Source organism: Dendropsophus ebraccatus, chromosome 1, assembly GCF_027789765.1.
Source record: "Dendropsophus ebraccatus isolate aDenEbr1 chromosome 1, aDenEbr1.pat, whole genome shotgun sequence".
Taxonomy (NCBI): Eukaryota; Metazoa; Chordata; class Amphibia; order Anura; family Hylidae; genus Dendropsophus; species Dendropsophus ebraccatus.
This window is the reverse complement of record NC_091454.1, coordinates 90,764,034-90,783,880: the sequence shown is the minus strand read 5'-3', so window position 1 is coordinate 90,783,880 and position 19,847 is coordinate 90,764,034. Positions and strand designations below refer to the sequence as shown.

General features: G+C 45.4%; 1 protein-coding gene across 4 annotated transcripts in view; it reads right to left on the bottom strand.

Moving 5' to 3' along the window:
* Window positions 1-19,414, bottom strand: part of CNOT2 (CCR4-NOT transcription complex subunit 2) — a 73,349-nt gene extending 53,935 nt beyond the window's left edge. For 2 of the 4 annotated variants that reach the window (XR_011363661.1, XM_069975170.1), the window contains exon 1: window positions 11,646-11,738. Coding sequence is in view for 1 of the 4 variants with exons in the window: in XM_069975170.1 (XP_069831271.1) it covers window positions 11,646-11,684 (39 nt within the window). In the remaining 3 variants the exon portion in view is untranslated. Of the gene's footprint in view, window positions 1-11,645; window positions 11,739-18,873; window positions 19,150-19,306 lie in introns of those variants that run through there. The other 2 variants (XR_011363663.1, XR_011363662.1) reach the window with 2 other exon arrangements.
* Between the last annotated feature and the right edge of the window lie 433 nt (window positions 19,415-19,847).

Sequence of the window (19,847 nt, the reverse complement as noted above, 5' to 3'; positions counted from 1 at the left end):
GTCCCCTAACAGTAGGTCTTTTTGTGCATGCTACAAGAAATCATAGATTTAGGTTACAATGGTTATATAAATCTCAGATACCTGATGTTGTGCATCTGCTGCAGTATTATAGAGAGAAATTGTCACCGTGTTTACACCAGGTTTTAGCATACAGTTGAAGGTTTTTTTTGTGCAAAGCTCATGTGCACAAAAATTTCCAACCTATTATTGAACCTGTCAAATCGAAAGGCAACAGGATTTTACTAACAAAAGCCAAGTAAAACACCAGTCTTACTTAATTTCCCCCTATGAGATGTACCAGAGTAATTGGAGTAGTAAAAGCTAAGCTGTTGCTATGGGTTTTATACAGTACATCTGCATAAGTGAATGGAGCATCAACATACATCCATGTCTGGCTGCTCTATCCTAATGGGAGACTCAGGTCTCCAATCCCAAACATGGAGGTTGGACCCCACCACCAACAAGGTGTAAGTTCTTAATTTTCTATCTATGATAAAATATTAATTAAGATAACTTTCTTAGTGGCCATGTTTTTCTAACATTGGATAACCCTTTAAACGCCATGCACCTTAAGGTTACAAACCCACTTGGCGGGTCTGCAGCGAGTCTCCATGCTGCGTTTTTGCAGCGAGACTCGCTGCAGATCCCGGCCCTATACTTTTAATGGCAGACAAACACGCAGCAGGGATGTACATCCCTGCTGCGAGTTTGTCTGCAGCCCACCCCATTAACCCCCCGGCCGCCGGAGCTGATACTTCACCTGATCCCGGCTCCGGCGGTTCCCGATGTCTTCAGCAAGCCGGAGCGGGGACCAGGTGAAGGGCCGGGATCTGCAGCGAGTCTCGCTGCAAAAACGCAGCATGGAAACTCGCTGCAGACCCGCCAAGTGGGTTTGTAACCTAAAGGTACAGCTCTGGGACGGCAGCACGTATATATTACAGGTGACACTCTTTAGCAATACTTTGCACTTGACTTCCCAATCTCACTGTTTAACCCCTTAAGGTGAAAGCCAATTTTCGTTTTTGTGCTTTTACTTTTTCCACTTTATGTTTAAAAGTCCATAGCGCTTGCATTTTTTCACCTAGAGACCCATATGAGCCCTTATTTTTTGTGACACCAATTGTACTTTGCAATGACAGACTTTATTTTACCATAAAATATGTTGCGAAACCGGCAAAAAATCATTTGCGCTGTCAAATTGGGAAAAAAAAGGAATTTGTTTTCATTTCAGGGAGTTTCGTGTTAACGCTGTTCACCCTGGGGTAAAACTGACTTGTTATATATGTTCAAGTCGTTACTTATAACCTTTCTTTTACTTGATGGCTTTTAAAAAATTCAAACCATTGTTAACAAATATATGTTCCTTAAAATCGCTCTATTCCCATGCTTATAGCGCTTTTATCCTTTGGTCTATGGGGATGATTGAGGTGTCGTTTTTGCACCATGATGTGTCCTTTCTATCGGTACCTTGATTGCGCATATGCGACTTTTTGATCGCTTTTTATAAAAAATGTTCTGGATTTGATGCGACCAAAAATGCGCAATTTTGAACTTTGGAATTTTTTGGCGCTTACGCCGTTTACAGTGCGAGATCAGGAATGTGATTGATAGTTCGGGCGATTATGCGCGCGGCGATACCAAACATGTTTGTTTATATTTATAAAATGGGAAAAGGGGGGGTGATTTGGACTTTTATTAGGGGAGGGGATTTTTTCCTTTTTTTTTTTTTTTTTTTTTTTTTTTTTTTTTTACATTAACAAGAAGTCCCTTGTATATACACAGCACTGATCTCTCATAGAGATCAATGCTGTGTATATACACAGCAAAGATCGATTAGATCGGTGATAGATTGCTTTGGCCCTCGGCAGGCGACAGCAATCTATTGCCGAGCCGGGATCAGCATCGCGCGAGCAGGGGGGGGGGGGGGTTTTGGTGGTTGAGATCCGACCCACTAGACACCGGGGATGCAAGGAGCAAAGCCTCTAAATGCAGCTGTCAGGTTTTAGAGGCTTAATTAGCCGGCGCGGCAACGGGACCCATGCCGGCTAATAGAGGCATTCCCCGGCTGTAAATAACAGTGGGACCCCTCTCTGAACTCCCCCCGCAGCACCATGACGTATCAGATACGTCATGGGTCGCTAAGGGGTTAAAGCAATACCGTCACACTTGTTGAATACCTTTAAAAACTTGTCTGTCTCTTCTTTCTGCTCTAAAAAAAAATCACCTAATTTCATCAGTGGACAGTGTCAACTAGCAGGGAGATTGGGCTCAACTGCTGTAAAGCCCCGCCTAGGTGACACTGTCCACCAATGAAATGAAGAGCGAGTAAAGGGGGGGGGGGGGGGGGTAACAGTATCACTTTAATCCCTATGATTCTGTGGTCAATAGCAACTGACTGCAGCATCTAAGCTGTTGGACAGAATGAGAGAGCTTTCTGTATAGCCTATTGGCACCTCCTCCAATAGAGTATTTCAATTTATAGCACAAATTTTCAATTTATATCACAAAGTCAATGACATAAAAGCCAGAAATATTGTAGAACTGCTCTACCCCGCAAAAAAAGAAAAAATAATAATAAAAGTTATACATGTTGGCAAAATGAAAAATTTACCTCAACTGATGCTGAAAGACCAACTTAAAGTGTTACTTTTGACATGTCAAGAGAGGTGTTAAAACAGTCCAGTCTGAACATTCAGACTCGGACCGATCAAAACTTTTGACATGAAAAAAGTTTTTTGATACAATAGTGACACTTTTAGTGAAAGAGAGTTTGTCGGCTCACATGTCATTAGGGCAAATAGATATTAGGCCTACATTCCAGGTATATGTTTTGCTGGTATACACACACAGCATATCTAAGCCAAGGAAGTTCCCTGAGGAAGATTACGAAACGTACGTAGGGACGGCTCTTTCTGGCGTTCTGGCAGCATGGGTGAGTGCAATAGAATTAGATGATAATAATAGCTGATTTTAGACCCCTTTAAAATTGAATGTAAGCATATGGGACATTAGGAGACTTCTTAGTTCTCTGATACAGATATATCCCTGTGCAACATACCAAGGCAGAGGCTAAGATATAAGACATTATCATAATCGCACTTTCCATGATGATTTATACCTGCTGACACCAGTTTTTTATATAATGTTTTTTTAATTTTTGTGGTCATTTTAAAATTTGACTTCAATGAAATGTAATATGTATTTGGTACCAATGTATACATAATAAAAATCATATATTTTTTTTATGAATTAAGCCCAGTGTTCGTTTGTATAAAATATAGTGTGGGATGTTTTATTGATAAGGTGGCATCTGGTGGTGCAGGGTGGTACTGCAGCCTAAATTGTTAGATTACCCCGTTCCCCTTATCTCAAACCTTGTATGTAAATATCTAAGCCAAGACAGTGTCACCTAGCAGGGAGATGGGCCCAACTGCTGTAAAGCCCCGCCTAGGTGACACTGTCCACAAATGAAATGAAGAGAGAGTAAGGGGGGGGGGGGGGGGGGGGTACTGACAGTATCACTTTAATCCCTAGGATTCTGTGGTCAATAGCAACTGACTGAAGCATCTAAGTGTGGTTGGACCGAAGTAGAGAGCTCTCTATATAATCTTTGGGCACCTCCTCCAATACAGTATTTCAATTTATTATAGAAAGCAGATAGAATGTGCACGTACAATAAATTGGACTAAAATAAATATTATTTTCAAGTCTAAAGTAAAACAAAAATCATTATTATTGCACAGTAAATATTGCAGACTAGATCAACCAAGTGGTATATTTTTGTGGACAATCTTCTGTTTCTATGTTTATTTCAGATACAGTAAAGAATTTAAGCCCCTTCCCCCTTCAAAACACAATGGTGTACAGTCCCCCTTCTTCAGATTAGGTGCATCTGTAGCTGTCCCCCATTGCTGCCCCTGATTTTCGCTCCAGATAATGTATGTAATTGTCACTTCTGTTAATGTGCCTAATGATGGCCCCAGTTAGAGTAACTGATTGTCGCCACTGTTAGTGTTACTGATTGTCACTCCTGTTACTGTACCTGATTGTCGCTGCTGATATTGTACGTGAAATTTGCTGCTGAACTTCTAAGCCCTATAATGTCCTGATAAGTAAAAGGACCTTAACCAAATAATGTTGGCAGAGTTGACACATTGTAAATTCTCACACTTGTGTTACGGGACTCTGTTACAGGCAGAGAATATCAAACCTAGAAAAATGCAAATTGTTTAACTTTTGTATTTTAGAGTTTTTCACAAAGAAAGGGTTAAAAGTCTCAACCAAAATTTACTACTAACATTTAGTACATTTTGTTATAAGAAAATTTAAAAGTTTCACACAGGTATTAGCTCAAAAAACACCGCCGGTCAGATTTGAGAAGTACGGTTCGGTCTCTAATCAGCATAAAAAGTGGCAGAAGTGCTATACTTCCCATTCCCCCTACCTAAAAGTTATTTTCCAAAATACAAAACAATATTTCAGCTAACTATTAATACACACAAAATAAACTCAATAGAATATGTATTTGGACAACGGCTAGATTTCCTGCTTGCATAACTCCATGTCTGCTATTGATGCTTAAAAAACTAAGCACGTATAACAAGCAAGTATAACTCCTAAAAAGTGTAATTATGTCTGTCATATCTATTATTAATTCTGTCATTTTCATCTCAGAAGAGGGAAATAATTAAGCCCATAAATTGCAGGTACAGAAGAATTGTTCTTTTTAGGGACGCACACAGGCTGCACAACACATATTGGTTATCAATAATTAAGGCCAGTGTTTGCTGGAGTGATGAGGGGCAGGGAGCAGAATAAACACTGGGTAATCCTGCTCCATACAGATGAAGCTTTTACGATAGAAGAATACCTTCTATGGGTTAGGGATGCACGATGCACCGAAATATCGATACTACTATGGATATTTCGGGCAAAAAAACTGTTCGATACCAGGATTTCCTGGTATCGAAACTTTAAGTTAAGCTGAGAACACGGTGGGCGGCTAGCTGAGCGCCGGCCGTGTTCTCTATGTGCCTCCCCCTTCCCCCTGCAGTCTCCTCCTCTGCTCTCTCTCCCTCCGCTCCCATTGGCGCCAATTTCAAATAGCCGGCACTTAGCTATTGCTAGTGCCGGCTATTTAAGTATATAGATGCCGCTGTCACACTGACAGCGGCATCTGACCCCTCCTGAGCCCGCTCCATATACAGCGGGGGTCGGCTACTGTGTGTAACAGACCCCCGCTGCTGGTGTCTCTCTGATAACAGAGTCCGGCTCCGCCAGACTCTGTTATCAGAGAGATGATTTATGCAGAGGAGCCGAAGCTGCACGGAGGAGAGCGGCTGGAGAGGGAGAGCGGGAGAGGAGGACGGAGGAGAAGGCTGGAGGGAGAGCGGGAGGTCCGGGAGAGAGGACGGAGGAGAGGGAGAGCGGGATGTCCGGGAGAGGAGCCGGAGCTGCACAGAGGAGAGCGGCTGGAGAGGGAGAGCGGGAGGTCACGGAGAGAGGAGGTCACGGAGAAGGCTGGAGGTGGGGAGGATGAAGAGGGAGAGCGGGGGTCTGTAAGACCAGGGAGAGGAGGCCGGGGGAAGTGCAGCACATGTGAGGATCCAGCCGGCTGGCAGGTGGGGGAGGTGGCCGGGGCTGAGAGGAGCAGATAAGATCGGCTGTAGTGTGTGGGATCCGGTGTAACCTCCTCTTCTCTTCCTCCCCAATCTTGGTAACTGGTGCAGCAGAGCTATCTTAGTGATGGGTGGTGCAGCAGAGCTGTCTTATCGCTTGGTATAGCAGAGCTGTCTCAGTGATGGGTGGTGCAGCAGAGCTGTCTTAGTGATGGGTGGTGCAGCAGAGCTGTCTTAGTGATGGGTGGTGCAGCAGAGCTGTCTTAGTGATGGGTGGTGCAGCAGAGCTGTCTTAGTGGTGGGTGGTGCAGCAGAGCTGTCTCAGTGATGGGTGGTGCAGCAGAGCTGTCTCAGTGATGGGTGGTGCAGCAGAGCTGTCTCAGTGATGGGTGGTGCAGCAGAGCTGTCTTATCGCTTGGTATAGCAGAGCTGTTTTAGTGATCAGGCTATTTGGAAGAGCAGAATTGTATTAATGATAATGACTAGTGACTATATTTCTACCCCTGTGTTTTTTTTTGTTTTTTTTTATACTTTACTAAGTATCGAACCGGTATTGAGTATCGAAATAAAAAAAGTTAGTATCGGTATCGAACTCAAAATTTTGGTATCGTGACATCACTACTATGGGCTATAGTACTCTCATACAATTATTCATCAGATTAACAAATATAAAAAGGCAAAAAAAAGAAGCCCAAATAGCAAAGTCCCACCCAACCAAAGCAGAGAGTGTACATTCAATTTAAACCTGCTTTAATCAGTATATTAGGAAGTTTGCCTAATTGGAATGTCTTGGATAAAGTGCTGCAGGTAAGCTCAGACCCCCCACTGATACCCTGATAAGCTGTCAGCAGAATAGGATTTGTCTGGATGAAGCATGTCACTATAACTAAACTGGAGATTCCCTATGGCCCGGAAACTTTGGGCTACACAGCAACTTGTGGCCATGCTGAAGACGACTGCAATACAGCTTAACACATGACAGTAAATGTGCTTATGCTGCAGTTCCCAAGTTTATATAACAAGACAATCAGCAGCAATACAAACCTGTGCAACCACAATCACCATCATAATCTGCGATTTTATGTTGAGCCTATTGGCATTAAAGCCTTGTTACAATCTCAGTAATTACAAGGGGATTACGATTTGGTCAGATCAATAATATACTCGCCAAACTAAGTGCAAGGCTGTGTGTGCATGTGTGGCGGTCCCATCTGCCCCCCCTCACTTGGAGACAAGCCCCAGTTCAATGGGGGGGGGGGGGGGGGGGGGGGAATGTTTTCTAAGGGTACAAACCCACTTGACGTATTTGCTGCGTGAATCAGTCTTAAAAATAAGCAGGCAAAACGCAGGTTGGCTTTATACAATTGTTCTGCGTTAAAATACGCAATTGCGTATTTTTGAAGCGTGAAGCTACATGCGTTTTTCGCACAGGTTGTTAACAACTGATGCTTTGCTAACAACAAACTTCATGCTTCAAAAATACGCAATTGCGTATTTTAACGCAGAACAATTGTATAAAGCCAACCTGCGTTTTGCCTGCTTATTTTTAAGACTGATTCGCGCAGCAAATACGTCAAGTGGGTTTGCACCCTAAGACTTTCTTTGGTAAAATATCCATCCTCACCACAGCCTGGACAGTGTCAAAGAGGCTTTCCCAAGCTCCTGATCTTCTGGGAGCTGTTACAACTCCCCTCCTCCCTCTATGGAGCCCAGTTTGCAGTGCACTGTCAATCAAGCAGATTGAAGCATGGGAGGAGTAGTTAGGAGGCTTTATAGCTTGCAGCAGGTCAGGAGCTTGGGAAGCTTTTCATTGGTGAAATTCTATGTACAAAGCAGAGAAAGATATATTAAAAAGGTACCACGTGTCTCCTTGCCCTTACAGCTATATAACATACCCTTAGGGTGAGTTCACATGTACAGGATTTGCAGCAGATCTGATGGCGCAGATATTAATGTACCTAAATGACTGAACACAGCACCAAATCTGTGGATCCTGTACATGTGAAAGGAGAACTATCAGCAGGTTAGACTAATCTAGCTTGCTGATAGCCCCCTACTATGTACAAGGCACCAAGGAGAAGTGAATATCTTATCTTCCTCCTCCTGATAGTGCTCCCAACAAAGTATCATCCCAGAGTGCAGTCAAGGAAAGCAATATGGAGCCATTGGGGCTCAGTACTAGCAATTGGAAAAGTCTGTTAACTGCAGTGGCTGGTGCAGGGTTTCTGGGGCTAATGCTGCGTTTACACGGAACAATTATAGTTAGAATTTTTGCAATAACGATGGCATTTGAGCAATAACCGTTCCGTATAAACACAGCAAACGATCAAGCGACGAGCGATAAATCGTTCATTTTGATCTTTCAACGTGTTCTCAAATCGCAGTTCGCTAAAAATTCACAGATAGCTTCGTGTAAACAGTCCTTCAAAGATTCACCTTATGGGCTTAAGTAATCTTAAAAACAATAACGATTTTTCTTACAAATTTTCTAACGATTTATTCATCTAAATGCTGATAGTTATAAAAGCCAAATTGTTGCTTAAAAATCGTTAATCAATCGATTGGGTGAATTATCACTTTGTGTAAACAAAGCATTAGCCAGTACCATCAATAGCAGTCAGGTGTAACATACAACTTTATTTCTTGCTGAACAGGCAATTATCTTAAAGGGGTTGTACAGCGAAAATCTTTTTCTTTCAAATTAACTGGTTTCAGAAAGTTATATACATTTGTAATTTACTTCTATTTAAAAAATCTCAAGTCTTCCCATACTTATCGGCTGCTGTGTGTCCTGCAGGAAGCGGTGTATTCTTTGTAGTGCTCTCTGCAGCCACCTCTGAGACAGAAAGCAAGCAGAAGCAAGTTCCCATTGAAAACCTCTCCTGCTCTGGACAGTTCCTGTCACGAACAGCGGTGGCAAGAGAAAGAGCACTGTGTCAGACTGTAAATAGTACACCACTTCCTGCAGGACATACAGCAGCTGATAAGTACTGGAGACTTTTAAATATAACTAAATTACAAATCTATATAACTTTTTGAAACCAGATGATTTGAAAGAGATTTTTGCAGGACAACCCCTTAAATAAAAGAAACAAAACTAAATACATTTAGTATTACTGCAATAATCGGCCCAACGTGCAAAATAAAAGTATCATGCAATATCACAAAGTCAATGCCATAAAAGCCAGAAATATTGTAGAACTGCTCTACCCCGCAAAAAAGAAAAAAAAAAAAAGAAAAGTTAACATGTTGACAACCCCTCAAATAAGATGCTGAAAGCAACTTTAAAGTGTCACTTTTGACATGTCAGAGAGATGTCAAAAGTTTTCATCGTTTTGCTTGCATGTAAACATTGGGGGAGATTCGTCAAACATGGTGTAAAGTGAAACTGGCTCAGTTTCCCCTAGCAACCAACCAGATTCCTCTTTTCATTCCTCACAGATTCTTTGGAAAGTGAAAGGTGGAATCTGATTGGTTGCTAGGGGCAACTGAGTCAGTTTCACTTTACACCAAGTTTGATAAATCTCCCCCAGTGATCCCTAACATCCAGCATCTCCCGGCGGTCAGCCAATCAGTTTGCTGTAGCAGGGCAGCGCACTGATTGGCTGACCGCCGGGAGATGATGGGAGGCCCCAAAGCAAGCAGGAGCCTGGAGCAGGTGATGTATGCTACAGGGGTTAAAGGGGCTGGGTCACATATCTGCAGCAGAATGAATATTCCGCCGCGGGTATGTGACCCCCATAGGCCTTCATTATACCAGTATCTGCAGCGGATTTCGCTGCAAACTCGCATTGTGAAATCCGCTCCAGATGCGGTACGTGTGAAGGCACCCTAAGGAAAGATTTACACCTTTTTGTGTACTTTTAATTTCATTGGCAATTATTCTCAATACAGTAAAGGAGTGGCACATAGTAAACTCAGGCAAACACCATGGGGAAGGCCCACATGGCCCCCAGGTCCTAATGACACACAGTTAAAAGGCTCTATACTCAGACTAGCAAACAACATGTGCCGAGCAAGAACCAGCAAAGGCACCGGTGGGCTGCATGGGTGCCAGGAGCGAGAGGAAGGAAAGTATGAGTGGGTTTTTATTATTAATAAAAGAGGGGGAAACTAACCATAAAGGGGGGGGGTTACATCATATAGGCTAAATGGGGCACACTACCCACCGGGAGGCCTACCTGCAGTGAAGGTGGGGAAACTACCTACTGACCCACCTGAAAGGGTATACTACCCAGGGCTGTGGAGTCGGTAAGATGCAGATCCGACTCCAACTCCGACTTCTGAATTTTATCAGGACTGACTCAGACTCCTGCTCTTTCATAAATGGCCGGTCATATACCAGGGGAGTTACTAATCACATAGGCTCAGCAGCTTCTCCCTAATGTCCTACATGACTTCTGAGGGAATAAGGAAACATATAAAGCAGCTTCTCCTGTGTGTGCAGTGGATGCAGCCAGTCTCCAGCCTCCATGTCCTGAACAACTCAGAACTAGACTAGATGGAGCAGGTGGTCTTTTCCTGCTGACAGTCTTCTAGGTTTCTAACTAAATTTTCACCATACACACAGAAACACTGCTAACAATGCCAGATCACTGTAATATAGAGGTCAGCCATAGTGATATACGCGGTGTCACACATAGTGATATAGAAGGTCACTGTGGGGGCACACAATAGCACGCACACACAAAGCTTGCTGCAGCCATAGCACACACACACACACACAGCCTGTTGTAGTCATAGCACACACACAAGCTGCTGCAGCCATAACACGCACACCCGCACACACACAAGCTGCTGCAGCCATAACACGCACACCCGCACACAGCCTGCTGCGGTCATAGCACACGCACACAGCCTGCTGCGGTCATAGCACAAGCACACAGCCTGCTGCGGTCATAGCCAAAGAACACTGAAGAAAAACACACAATCTTCTCCCAGAGAGAAAACACCACACTGAGGACGGAGGTTACTGCTACACTACTTATGTCTTCATATTACACTGATGCTCATATACAGTCATCCAGCATCCAGGGAGAGACCAGCACCGATCTCCCCCCACACAATGGACTCTTCCAGCCCAGAAACAAACTGCCAAATAGTGACTGATAACTTTTCCATGACCCCCTATTGTAATAGAGCCAGTGTCCTATTACTGATATATTCCCCGACGACCCTTATCTAATAGGGCCAGTGTCCTATTACTGATATATTTCCCGACCACCCTTATGTAATAGGGCCAGTGTCCTATTAGAATGTTGCTCATAATATATATTCATGAGCAAATCTTGTAAAATGCATATCAAAACTGCTGGAGTCGGTATATTTTTTTGCGACTCCAACTCCGACTCCATCCAAAGCTAGCTCCGACTCCAACTCAGACTCCAGGCAAAACTAGCTCCAACTCCACAGCCCTGATATTACCTACTAGGGGCTTCAACTTATAGGGGTGACCTGAAGGGACAATGTTACCTATAAGAGACATACCCACATTAGGGTCATCCATGTAATGGGGGAAACAACCTTCTGGAGAAACCTGGCTGAGAAAAAAAAAATCATCATGGCCATCTGAGCCAGATGGAGAAGAAAAGAGAAACTAAACAGCACTAGTCAGGGAAAGGGTCCCCTGGGAGCCACTGGATGTAACTGAACTGTAACCTCTAATAGGGTCTGTATGGTCATGATCATTGGTATCATTTAGGTATGTAGTGGTATCATTGGCAGTATATTTCTGCATATAGAGTGCTTTGTTTAGTAGCAGTATGGAAGCAATTTCATGTTTCATATTTCTGTATGGTAGTTAAAGTTATCATAGACCATTATTGCATATTGTACGGGAGCAAATATATCTATATAAATCTTTTTTTGTCTGGGTGGTAGTGTTGTTTTAGGTCTATTGTCCCTGATCAGGCAAAATCCGCAGCTAATCCGCAATACATGTATTATTTCTATTATTATTAAATGTGTATTGCGGATTAGCTGCGGATTTCCCGGAGACTCCCGGCGGATCCGCCCGTGTGAATTTACCCTAAAATTGCTTCTTTGTATCAGTGGACAGTGGCACATCAGTGGGCTTCACGGCAGTTGGGTCCCCTCTCCTATATGGACAGTGTTGTCCAGGTGAGGCTTCACGGCAGTTGGGCACCACCTCCTGGGCGGGTAGTGCACCCAACTGCCATAAAGCCCCAGCTAGGTGCCACTGTCCACTGATACAATGAAGCAATTTTAGAGCGGAAAGAAGACACAGACAAGTGTTATATAGGTATATATTGAATGTGCAGCATATGAGGTTGTGAATGGTGCGGAGAACCACAAATAAGTAAGGTGGGGACAAATATCACTTTTAGGCCCCAGGTCCGGCCAACCGTTTAAGGTACATGGGGGCCTCCTTCTTCACCAGCAGATATCTTTGGAGATAGTGGCCAGCCTGAAGGCTTTTCACTGCCCAACCCCTTTCTTTTTTCCCTGGCATGGGAAACATATGTATGAGGAAGATGGAAGAGATACAGTTATAGGCACCTTTAGTCTAGAGTTGATAGAGGCCCATATTAGTTGAGCTGCCTCAATGGGTTATATATCACCCTTTATCTGGCCCTGTGCAAAACCCACAGCAAGCTATGGCTATATAAATGGATCGGGTATAGGTAGAGATTTTTGCATGTGCACTACATGCACCATACATTCTTACATATCTCCATAAAATATCATTTCTCAAAAGTTTGCGGATATGAATAGAGCAGCATGCATCACTAAAATTCCTGCCAAATCAACAGAACCCAACTCAGCTCCGGTCCCGCTCAGCCAATCAAAACACGGCAGCACTGATTGGCTGAGTGGGACCGGAGCTGGGAGCCTGACATGCAGCCACGTCACCGAGCAGGTAATGTATGCTCTCGGCAGCGGGCTGTGGGGGGCAAGTATGTGCTATCATAAGGATGAATTCCACTGGATCCGCAGCAGATTTCAATGTGAATCCGCTGCGGATCCGTTACATGTGAAGGCACCCTAAAACTGTGCTGAAAGTGTTTAAATCTTGGCTGGTCTTTAAAGATACAGCCATGCGGCAGTATTAGGACAGTCCCACAAAGATTTAAACACTTACAGCTCTCTTGGCATCATATCGATAGATAGGGCTAAAAGTCCACTGCGCAGCTTTACATTCGATAACTTCTGTGGATTACAAAGCATGAGAATAAGGATCCACACTGAGCAAAACAAGGGGAAATTCCAAGCAGAACCCACGGTGCTGACTCCGCATAGCCTCCCACCTGCCTCACTGTCTTAAAGGGGTTGTCCGGCGATAAAAAATTATTCACAGAATAACACACATTACAAAGTTATACAACTTTGTAATGTATGTTATGTCTGTGAATGGCCCCCTTCCCCGTGTCCCACCACCCCCCACCCGTGTACCCGGAAGTGTGGTGCGCTATATATACCTGTCACGTGCCGACCACGTTCTCCGATCCTCAGCAGTGACGTCTTCCTCGGGCGGCCAGCGGATCTTCCCGAGTGCCGGCCGCCCTCTGCAGCGTCATCCGAAGCTCAGACGCGATTGGCTGAGCATAACTGTGCTCAGCCAATCGCAGCTGATGACGTGGCCGCGTCATCAGCCGCTCAGCCGCGATTGGCTGAGCACAGTTATGCTCAGCCAATCGCGGCTGAGCTTCGGATGACGCTGCAGAGGGCGGCCAGCACTCGGGAAGATCCGCTGGCCGCCCGAAGAAGACGTCACTGCTGAGGATCGGAGACCGTGGTCGGCACGTGACAGGTATGTATAGCGCACCACACTTCCGGGTACACGGGTGGGGGGTGGTGGGACACGGGGAAGGGGGCCATTCACAGACATAACATACATTACAAAGTTGTATATTACAAAGATGTTATTCTGTGAATAATTTTTTATCGCCGGACAACCCCTTTAATGCGAGGTCTTGCACACTGCCACTCTGCTCAAAAAATGTGTGTGTCAATTCTTTGAGTGGGGGCACAAAAGACATCACTTGAGACAGTAAGGCAGGCAGGATTTCAAACATGGCACAGTCCATGGCACGGGTCCTGCTTGGAATTTCCACCTGTTTTGCTCAGTGTGAACGGGCCCTAAGGCCTAATGGTTAGACAAACCCCAATCATCACACTATTAATATAGGTTTGGAGCTTCTGCTGATAGTTTTAGCAGATTTCTAAGGAAGAATAGTGCAGTATGCAGCTGTATTATTTACATTAAAAAAATCATAGATCGAGCCAGAGGTCGCACTAACGCCTGTATAATCATCATGGACGCCCGAAGTATGCTTTAAAAAAACAAAGTAGATTAAAAGATACACATCTTGAATCAATCACCTTCATTTGCTTCAAAGGGGGTATTCCAACCTCAATTCACGTAGTTATACTTAAAGGCCTCATCAAGCTAGGCCCGATTAACACATCTGTAATACTCTCCACTCTCCATAGCCTATGGACAGGACCGTGGACGTGCATCCATACCTTTCAGTTTTTGCACGAACCTATTCAATTAATGGACTGACATTTTTTGCTGGATGGATGATGGCCCCCACACACAGATACCTAGCACCTACAGATATGGATGTATGTAAGGGAACCTGTCACCCCCCGTGCCGGGGTGACAGGCTCCCGACCCCCCGCTACAGCCCCCTATACTCACCTGATCCCGGTGGGTCCCGCTTCTGGATCCGGTCCGGTCACTGAGATATCAGCCGCTGCAGCCCGGCGCGCGCGCTGAGAGAGGAGTCCAACGATCATAGAGAATGACAGGAGAGTCCACACTCCGTCATTCCCTATGAGCGTTGGACTCCTCTCAGCGCGCGCCGGGCTGCAGCGGCTGATATCTCCGTGACCCGACCGGATCCAGAAGCGGGACCCGGCGGGATCAGGTGAGTATAGGGGGCTGTAGCGGGGGGTCGGGAGCCTGTCACCCCAGCACAGGGGGTAACAGGTTCCCTTTAAATAGTTTTGCTAATACATTCATTTAGCAAACTTGCCTCCTTCTTCTGATATGGCCTCTCTTTCTTTCTTTATATTGACTAGGTTTACCTCATTGTCTAGGTAACCAACCACAAACAGCAGTCAATAGGAGAAGAAAGGTGGGCTGATCAGGAGGAGGCATATTAGCAAAAATATTTAACGTTATTAGCACTAAAAGTTTAACTATGTTAGTTGAGATAGGAATAGCTCTTTTAACAAAGGATACTGCTGCACTCACTCTGGAAGCAAACACACACAGGCTGCCCCAGTAATTTTGGCCCAATGCTAATGGTACTTTTACACGGAACGATAATTCGCCCGATCGAACGATTAACGATTTTGAATGACTTTTTTTCTTTTATAACGATCAGCGTTTAGACGGAACGATACATCGTACTGAAAATTCGCTATGCGTTCGTTTAAGCCTATCTCACACATAGGTGAAATCGCTGAAAGATCTGCAAATTTTTTGTGAACGACCAACGATGATTTGAGAACATGTTGAAAGATCAAAATGAACGATTTTTTGCTCGTCGTTTGATCGTTCGCTGCGTTTACACGTACGATTATCGTTCGAATTCGACCGTTATCGTGCAAAAACGAACGATCGTTCCATGTAAAAGGACCATAAAACTTTAAATTGCACCTGTCAAAATGCAGCCTTTGACACTCCCCCTCCGTGGCCAGATATTCTAATGGAGGCACATCACCAAGGGGAGGGGATATCATGACACGGAGGGTGCCAGGCCCAGTGCATAGAGCCAATGGGATCCCCATGCTGGCAAGGCAGTAAAAAAAAAAAAAAAAAATTCAGATAGCAAATGGTAAATTTGCTTTAATATTATATATACTTCTACTTCAAACTCTTCCTCAGTTAAAAATACTTTGCAGAAATGCTTTGAGGAGTATTTTCGTACTGCCATAACAATGTAGTACGTCCTCTGCTCAAGAATATAAACAAATGTATAAAAATATAGTGGGGGAGAGGTAGGAAAAGGGAAATTAAGTAGCTATCGCTGGCAATCAGGTCACTGCCTAGTTATCTTAGGGTCTGTTCACACGTACCGACTCGCTGCGTATTTATCGCTGTGAGTTTCTCACACATAAATCCACAGCGATACTGATTGCTATCAAGTCAATGTATGTGTATTCTCGCTGTGTGTTGGGTGCGATTTTTACATGCGAGTTTTGATTTTCACAGGCAAGTTCAACACCACAAAAAACGCAGCTACTTTCATGCAAGTTTGATGCGAGTTCTGTGCGCGTTTTACGCAGCGAGTCTGTACGTGTGAACAGACCCTAAGAGTGCCTTCACACAGGACGACTTGCTGCAAGATCTGCTATGAGGTAAGGTCCTGGCAGCTCCTGGTGACTACGTAATTCACCCGCTCCCTTAACCGCAGCTGTCTGTATACATTACCTGTCTCCTTGCTGCACGGGGTCCCTACTTCCTGCTCTCATGCCCAGCTAATCATTGTGTTGCCCAGCCGCAGCCACTGTTTGGCTGGGTGGCAGAGCAGGAGGCCAGGACCCCGTGCAGCAAGGAGGCAGGTAATGTATACAGACAGCTGCAGCCGATTAAGCGGTAATGGTACTTTTACACGGAGCGATAATTCGCCCGATCGCACGATTAACGATTTTGAATGAACAATGTTTTTTTATAACAATCAGCGTTTAGACGGAACGATATATCGTATGGAAAAGTCGTTATGCGATCGCTTAAGCCTATCTTACACGTAGGTAAAATTGTTGAAAGACTGTTTACACGGAACGATCTGCGACTTTTTTGCGAACTACCAACGATAATCTGAGAACATGTTGAAAGATCAAAATGAACGATTTCTCACTCGTCGTTTGATCGTTTTCTGCGTTTACACGTACGATTATAGTTCGAATTCGATCATTATCATGCAAACACGAACGATCAATTACCACTTTCCACTGCGAGTCGCCCTTTGTAAAGGCACCCTAAAGGGAACTGGACATAACTTTCATGCCACCTAAAGCACTAGTCCCCTGTCCCTGGTGGCTTCTCCCTTCCCTTGCAGCCTGCACTGATAGATCTCCCCCTCATAACCAAACAGGGACAGAGTTACCAATCAATGCTGGGGCAGGGAGAAGGCGCTGGGGATCACCCCAATAACTCAAGGTTCAGGCAGCTTGAAAAAGTGATGACAGGTTTTCTTTACAGGAGTCTCTAAAAAACGAGAGTAGAAGCAAACTGTTTTTATTTCTTAATAAAACTATTTGCTATATCTAGGTAAATCTTTTGGGAGAGAAAAAAAAGGCTTATGCTACTGCATCTATCCTAACATGACCTTCCATGTTCACACACTGGCCTGATTTTACTAAGATTGTTGGGTTTTCAAAATCCCCACAAATTTATTATATGTCTTAGTGTATTTGGCTTGGGCTGTTTTTGGATGTGACCCTGTGCACTATTTGGACCCAACCACTCTAAAGTTGGTCAGTTTATTGCAAAGCAGATGCACTGAACACTGTGGGAAGTCTTACTAAATATGTGGGGATTCTGAACTGACGGTCAATCTTAGCACAAAATCAAGAAAAACATAAGTCTTTTGAAAAATCTGGAACATGCTAAAAAGTAAAAAAAAAAAAAAAAAAAAAAAAAAAAAAAAAAACTATAAAAACAAGTAAGCTGTTTAGTAAATCTAGGCCAATGTGCCTTTTGGGGGTTCTTACAGAGTAGTGGTCCCCAACCTATAGCCCTCCAGCTGATGCTAAATTTCAACTTTGTGCCCTGACAGATTAAGGGCATGATGGGGGTTGTAGTTTTGCATCAGCTGGAAGGTCACAGGTCAGGGGACAGTGCTATAAAGGATGTTCAGCTGTATAGAGAGGAGAAGCTAAAAGGGCCTAATACTGGATAATGCTACCATAATATTGTATACCCTGTCAAAACCTGACACACAATAGATCCCGGTACCTCTGTCCCATAGGGGCTCATGTGTACAACTTTATTCACACAGTATATTCCCAGTCAGCGAGCACAGTGGTGGTCCTGTGGTCCCTGGTGATCAGTCTTCCTCAGCATATGTCAGACGACTGTCTTTCTGCTATGGACAAGGCCCTTTGCTCTGACACATTTATTTTCAGTATCTTGGGGCATAATAAATAATAGAGAAAACCATGTACAACTGCACAGGATCAAGGCCTGAAAGTGATAACTTATTACAATCCTAACTAAGTGACGGGGTACGGCTGTCACTGACCGATCAGATTCCAGATTTTTATTAGGGAAAAGACAACTAGAACCTGGAAGCAGTTACATGGTGTCTATGGGTGACAATTAGAGATGAGCGAACCTCGAGAATGCTCGAGTCCATCTGAACCCGAACTTTTGGCATTTGATTAGCGGTGGCTGCTGAACTTGGATAAAGCCCTAAGGCTATGTGGAAATCATGGATATAGTCATTGGCTGTATCCATGTTTTCCAGACAACCTTAGAGCTTTATCCAACTTCAGCAGCCCCAGCTAATCAAATACCGAACGTTTAACGATGGACTAGAGCCCGAACCCGGTTCGCTCATCTCTAGTGACAACATTACCGTATCCACCATGATGTTTATTTCTCTAGCGCCAACATATTCCACATCACTGTACAATTCAGAGAATACACGTCCTGGGATATATACACAGATGTGTCCATGATAGGAAAGGCTTTGTATAGGAAAACCTAGGGACGTTGCCAACAGCAACCGAGCAGCTGTCACTAGCAGACATAGCCCTGCTGCTGTGGTGGTTGCTGCCGGCACCTCCTCCGCTGTGTGAGGCCCATGGCGGCTCCAGGAGAGCGGGATAGATGCCGGCTCCATGTCCCCTCACCCCTCCATCCATCCGGAGCAGGAAGTGTGACAGGCAGGTACGGTAGGCACTATACAGCGGCCTCCTGGGGATCAGCCTGACAGCCCCTTCACCGGATCCATCCGCTAGGCCCGGCCGCAGCCTGCGGGCTCCAGTAGCGGCATCTCTGCAGGCCCCATCCCCCCATCATCCCCCGTACCCCCACCTATGGCCGCGCTGTGCAGCCTCCTCCTCCTGCTGCCGCTACCAGCTGCCTCCCCGGCCACATCCAGACAAAAGCCGCCACCACCGCGGCCGCCCGGGCCTCTCTCCCGCCGCGGCTCCCCGCCTCCCCGGCCGCCGCACTCGGGCTCTTCGTCCCGGCCTTCCCTGACAGCCCCCGGAGCCCGGCCGCGGAGGGAGGGGGGACTCACAGTGACGGCTCAGACAAATAAAAAACACTCACCGCATGAATTTTCTTGTCTCGCAGAACCAAGATGGCTGTGTTTCCAACCCGGAGGATGCTGGGTGGGTGACCTTTCCCCTTTGACCCTCCGCCGTGACCCGCTCCCCTTCTCCTCCCTCCCTAACAACGGCAGCAGGTAACCAGGAAGCGTCCCGGGCCTAGCTGGGGGGGATCGGCCTGCTGGCTCGGGGACTGCGCCTGCTCTCCGGTGCTCAGGGATCCCCCTCCTTCCTGTGAGCGCGCGGCGGGGGGAGGGAGCACGAGGAGGAGGTGGAGGAAGCGGCCGTTTTGGCGGCCTCAGTCACATCCCAGGCCGCAGAGGAGGAAGCCGCGCTCCCTTGTCCCCTGTATAGGCTTGGAGCAGCTACACGGCAGCGCTAACCTCTATGTGTATTACCGCACAGGCGGACGGCTCTCGTAGCACTTTTCCTACCTCTAGATCACTTTGCCCATCACTAGTGACGCCGGTGGGTCCGCTTTCCCTTCTTCCTCCTCATTTCCTGAATACATCTTCCCTCAGGTTGTAGTTGGTGCAACCGACAATTCCTTCCCGGGGCATCACATGACCTGCTGCATGAGCCATCTGGCACTGTTATAAGGCCATGGCTATAGCACAGGGCTCCATATTGGCAGGGTAGTCTCATAGGGGGGCTGTGGACGACTTTCTGTGGTTGTTCTGAAGTAATCAGCTACATGGCGGCCTGTTCCTCTAAGGCCTTGTTCTCTCCTCATATGGCTGCACATTATTACCTGTATTATGGATGCCTGGCCCAACTGCAGGAGACCTGAGCTGGAAGCTAGGCCACAACTTGTGGTCCTACATTGTATTAAGAAAAGGAGCCTGACCTAGTGTGCCCCAACCTGGTGCAGAACTACAACTCCCATCATGCACTTGCAGCTGCTATAAAATGACAGCCCCCACTATATCCAGAAGGTTGTTGCAAAACTACAGTTCCCATCATGTGGTGAAGATA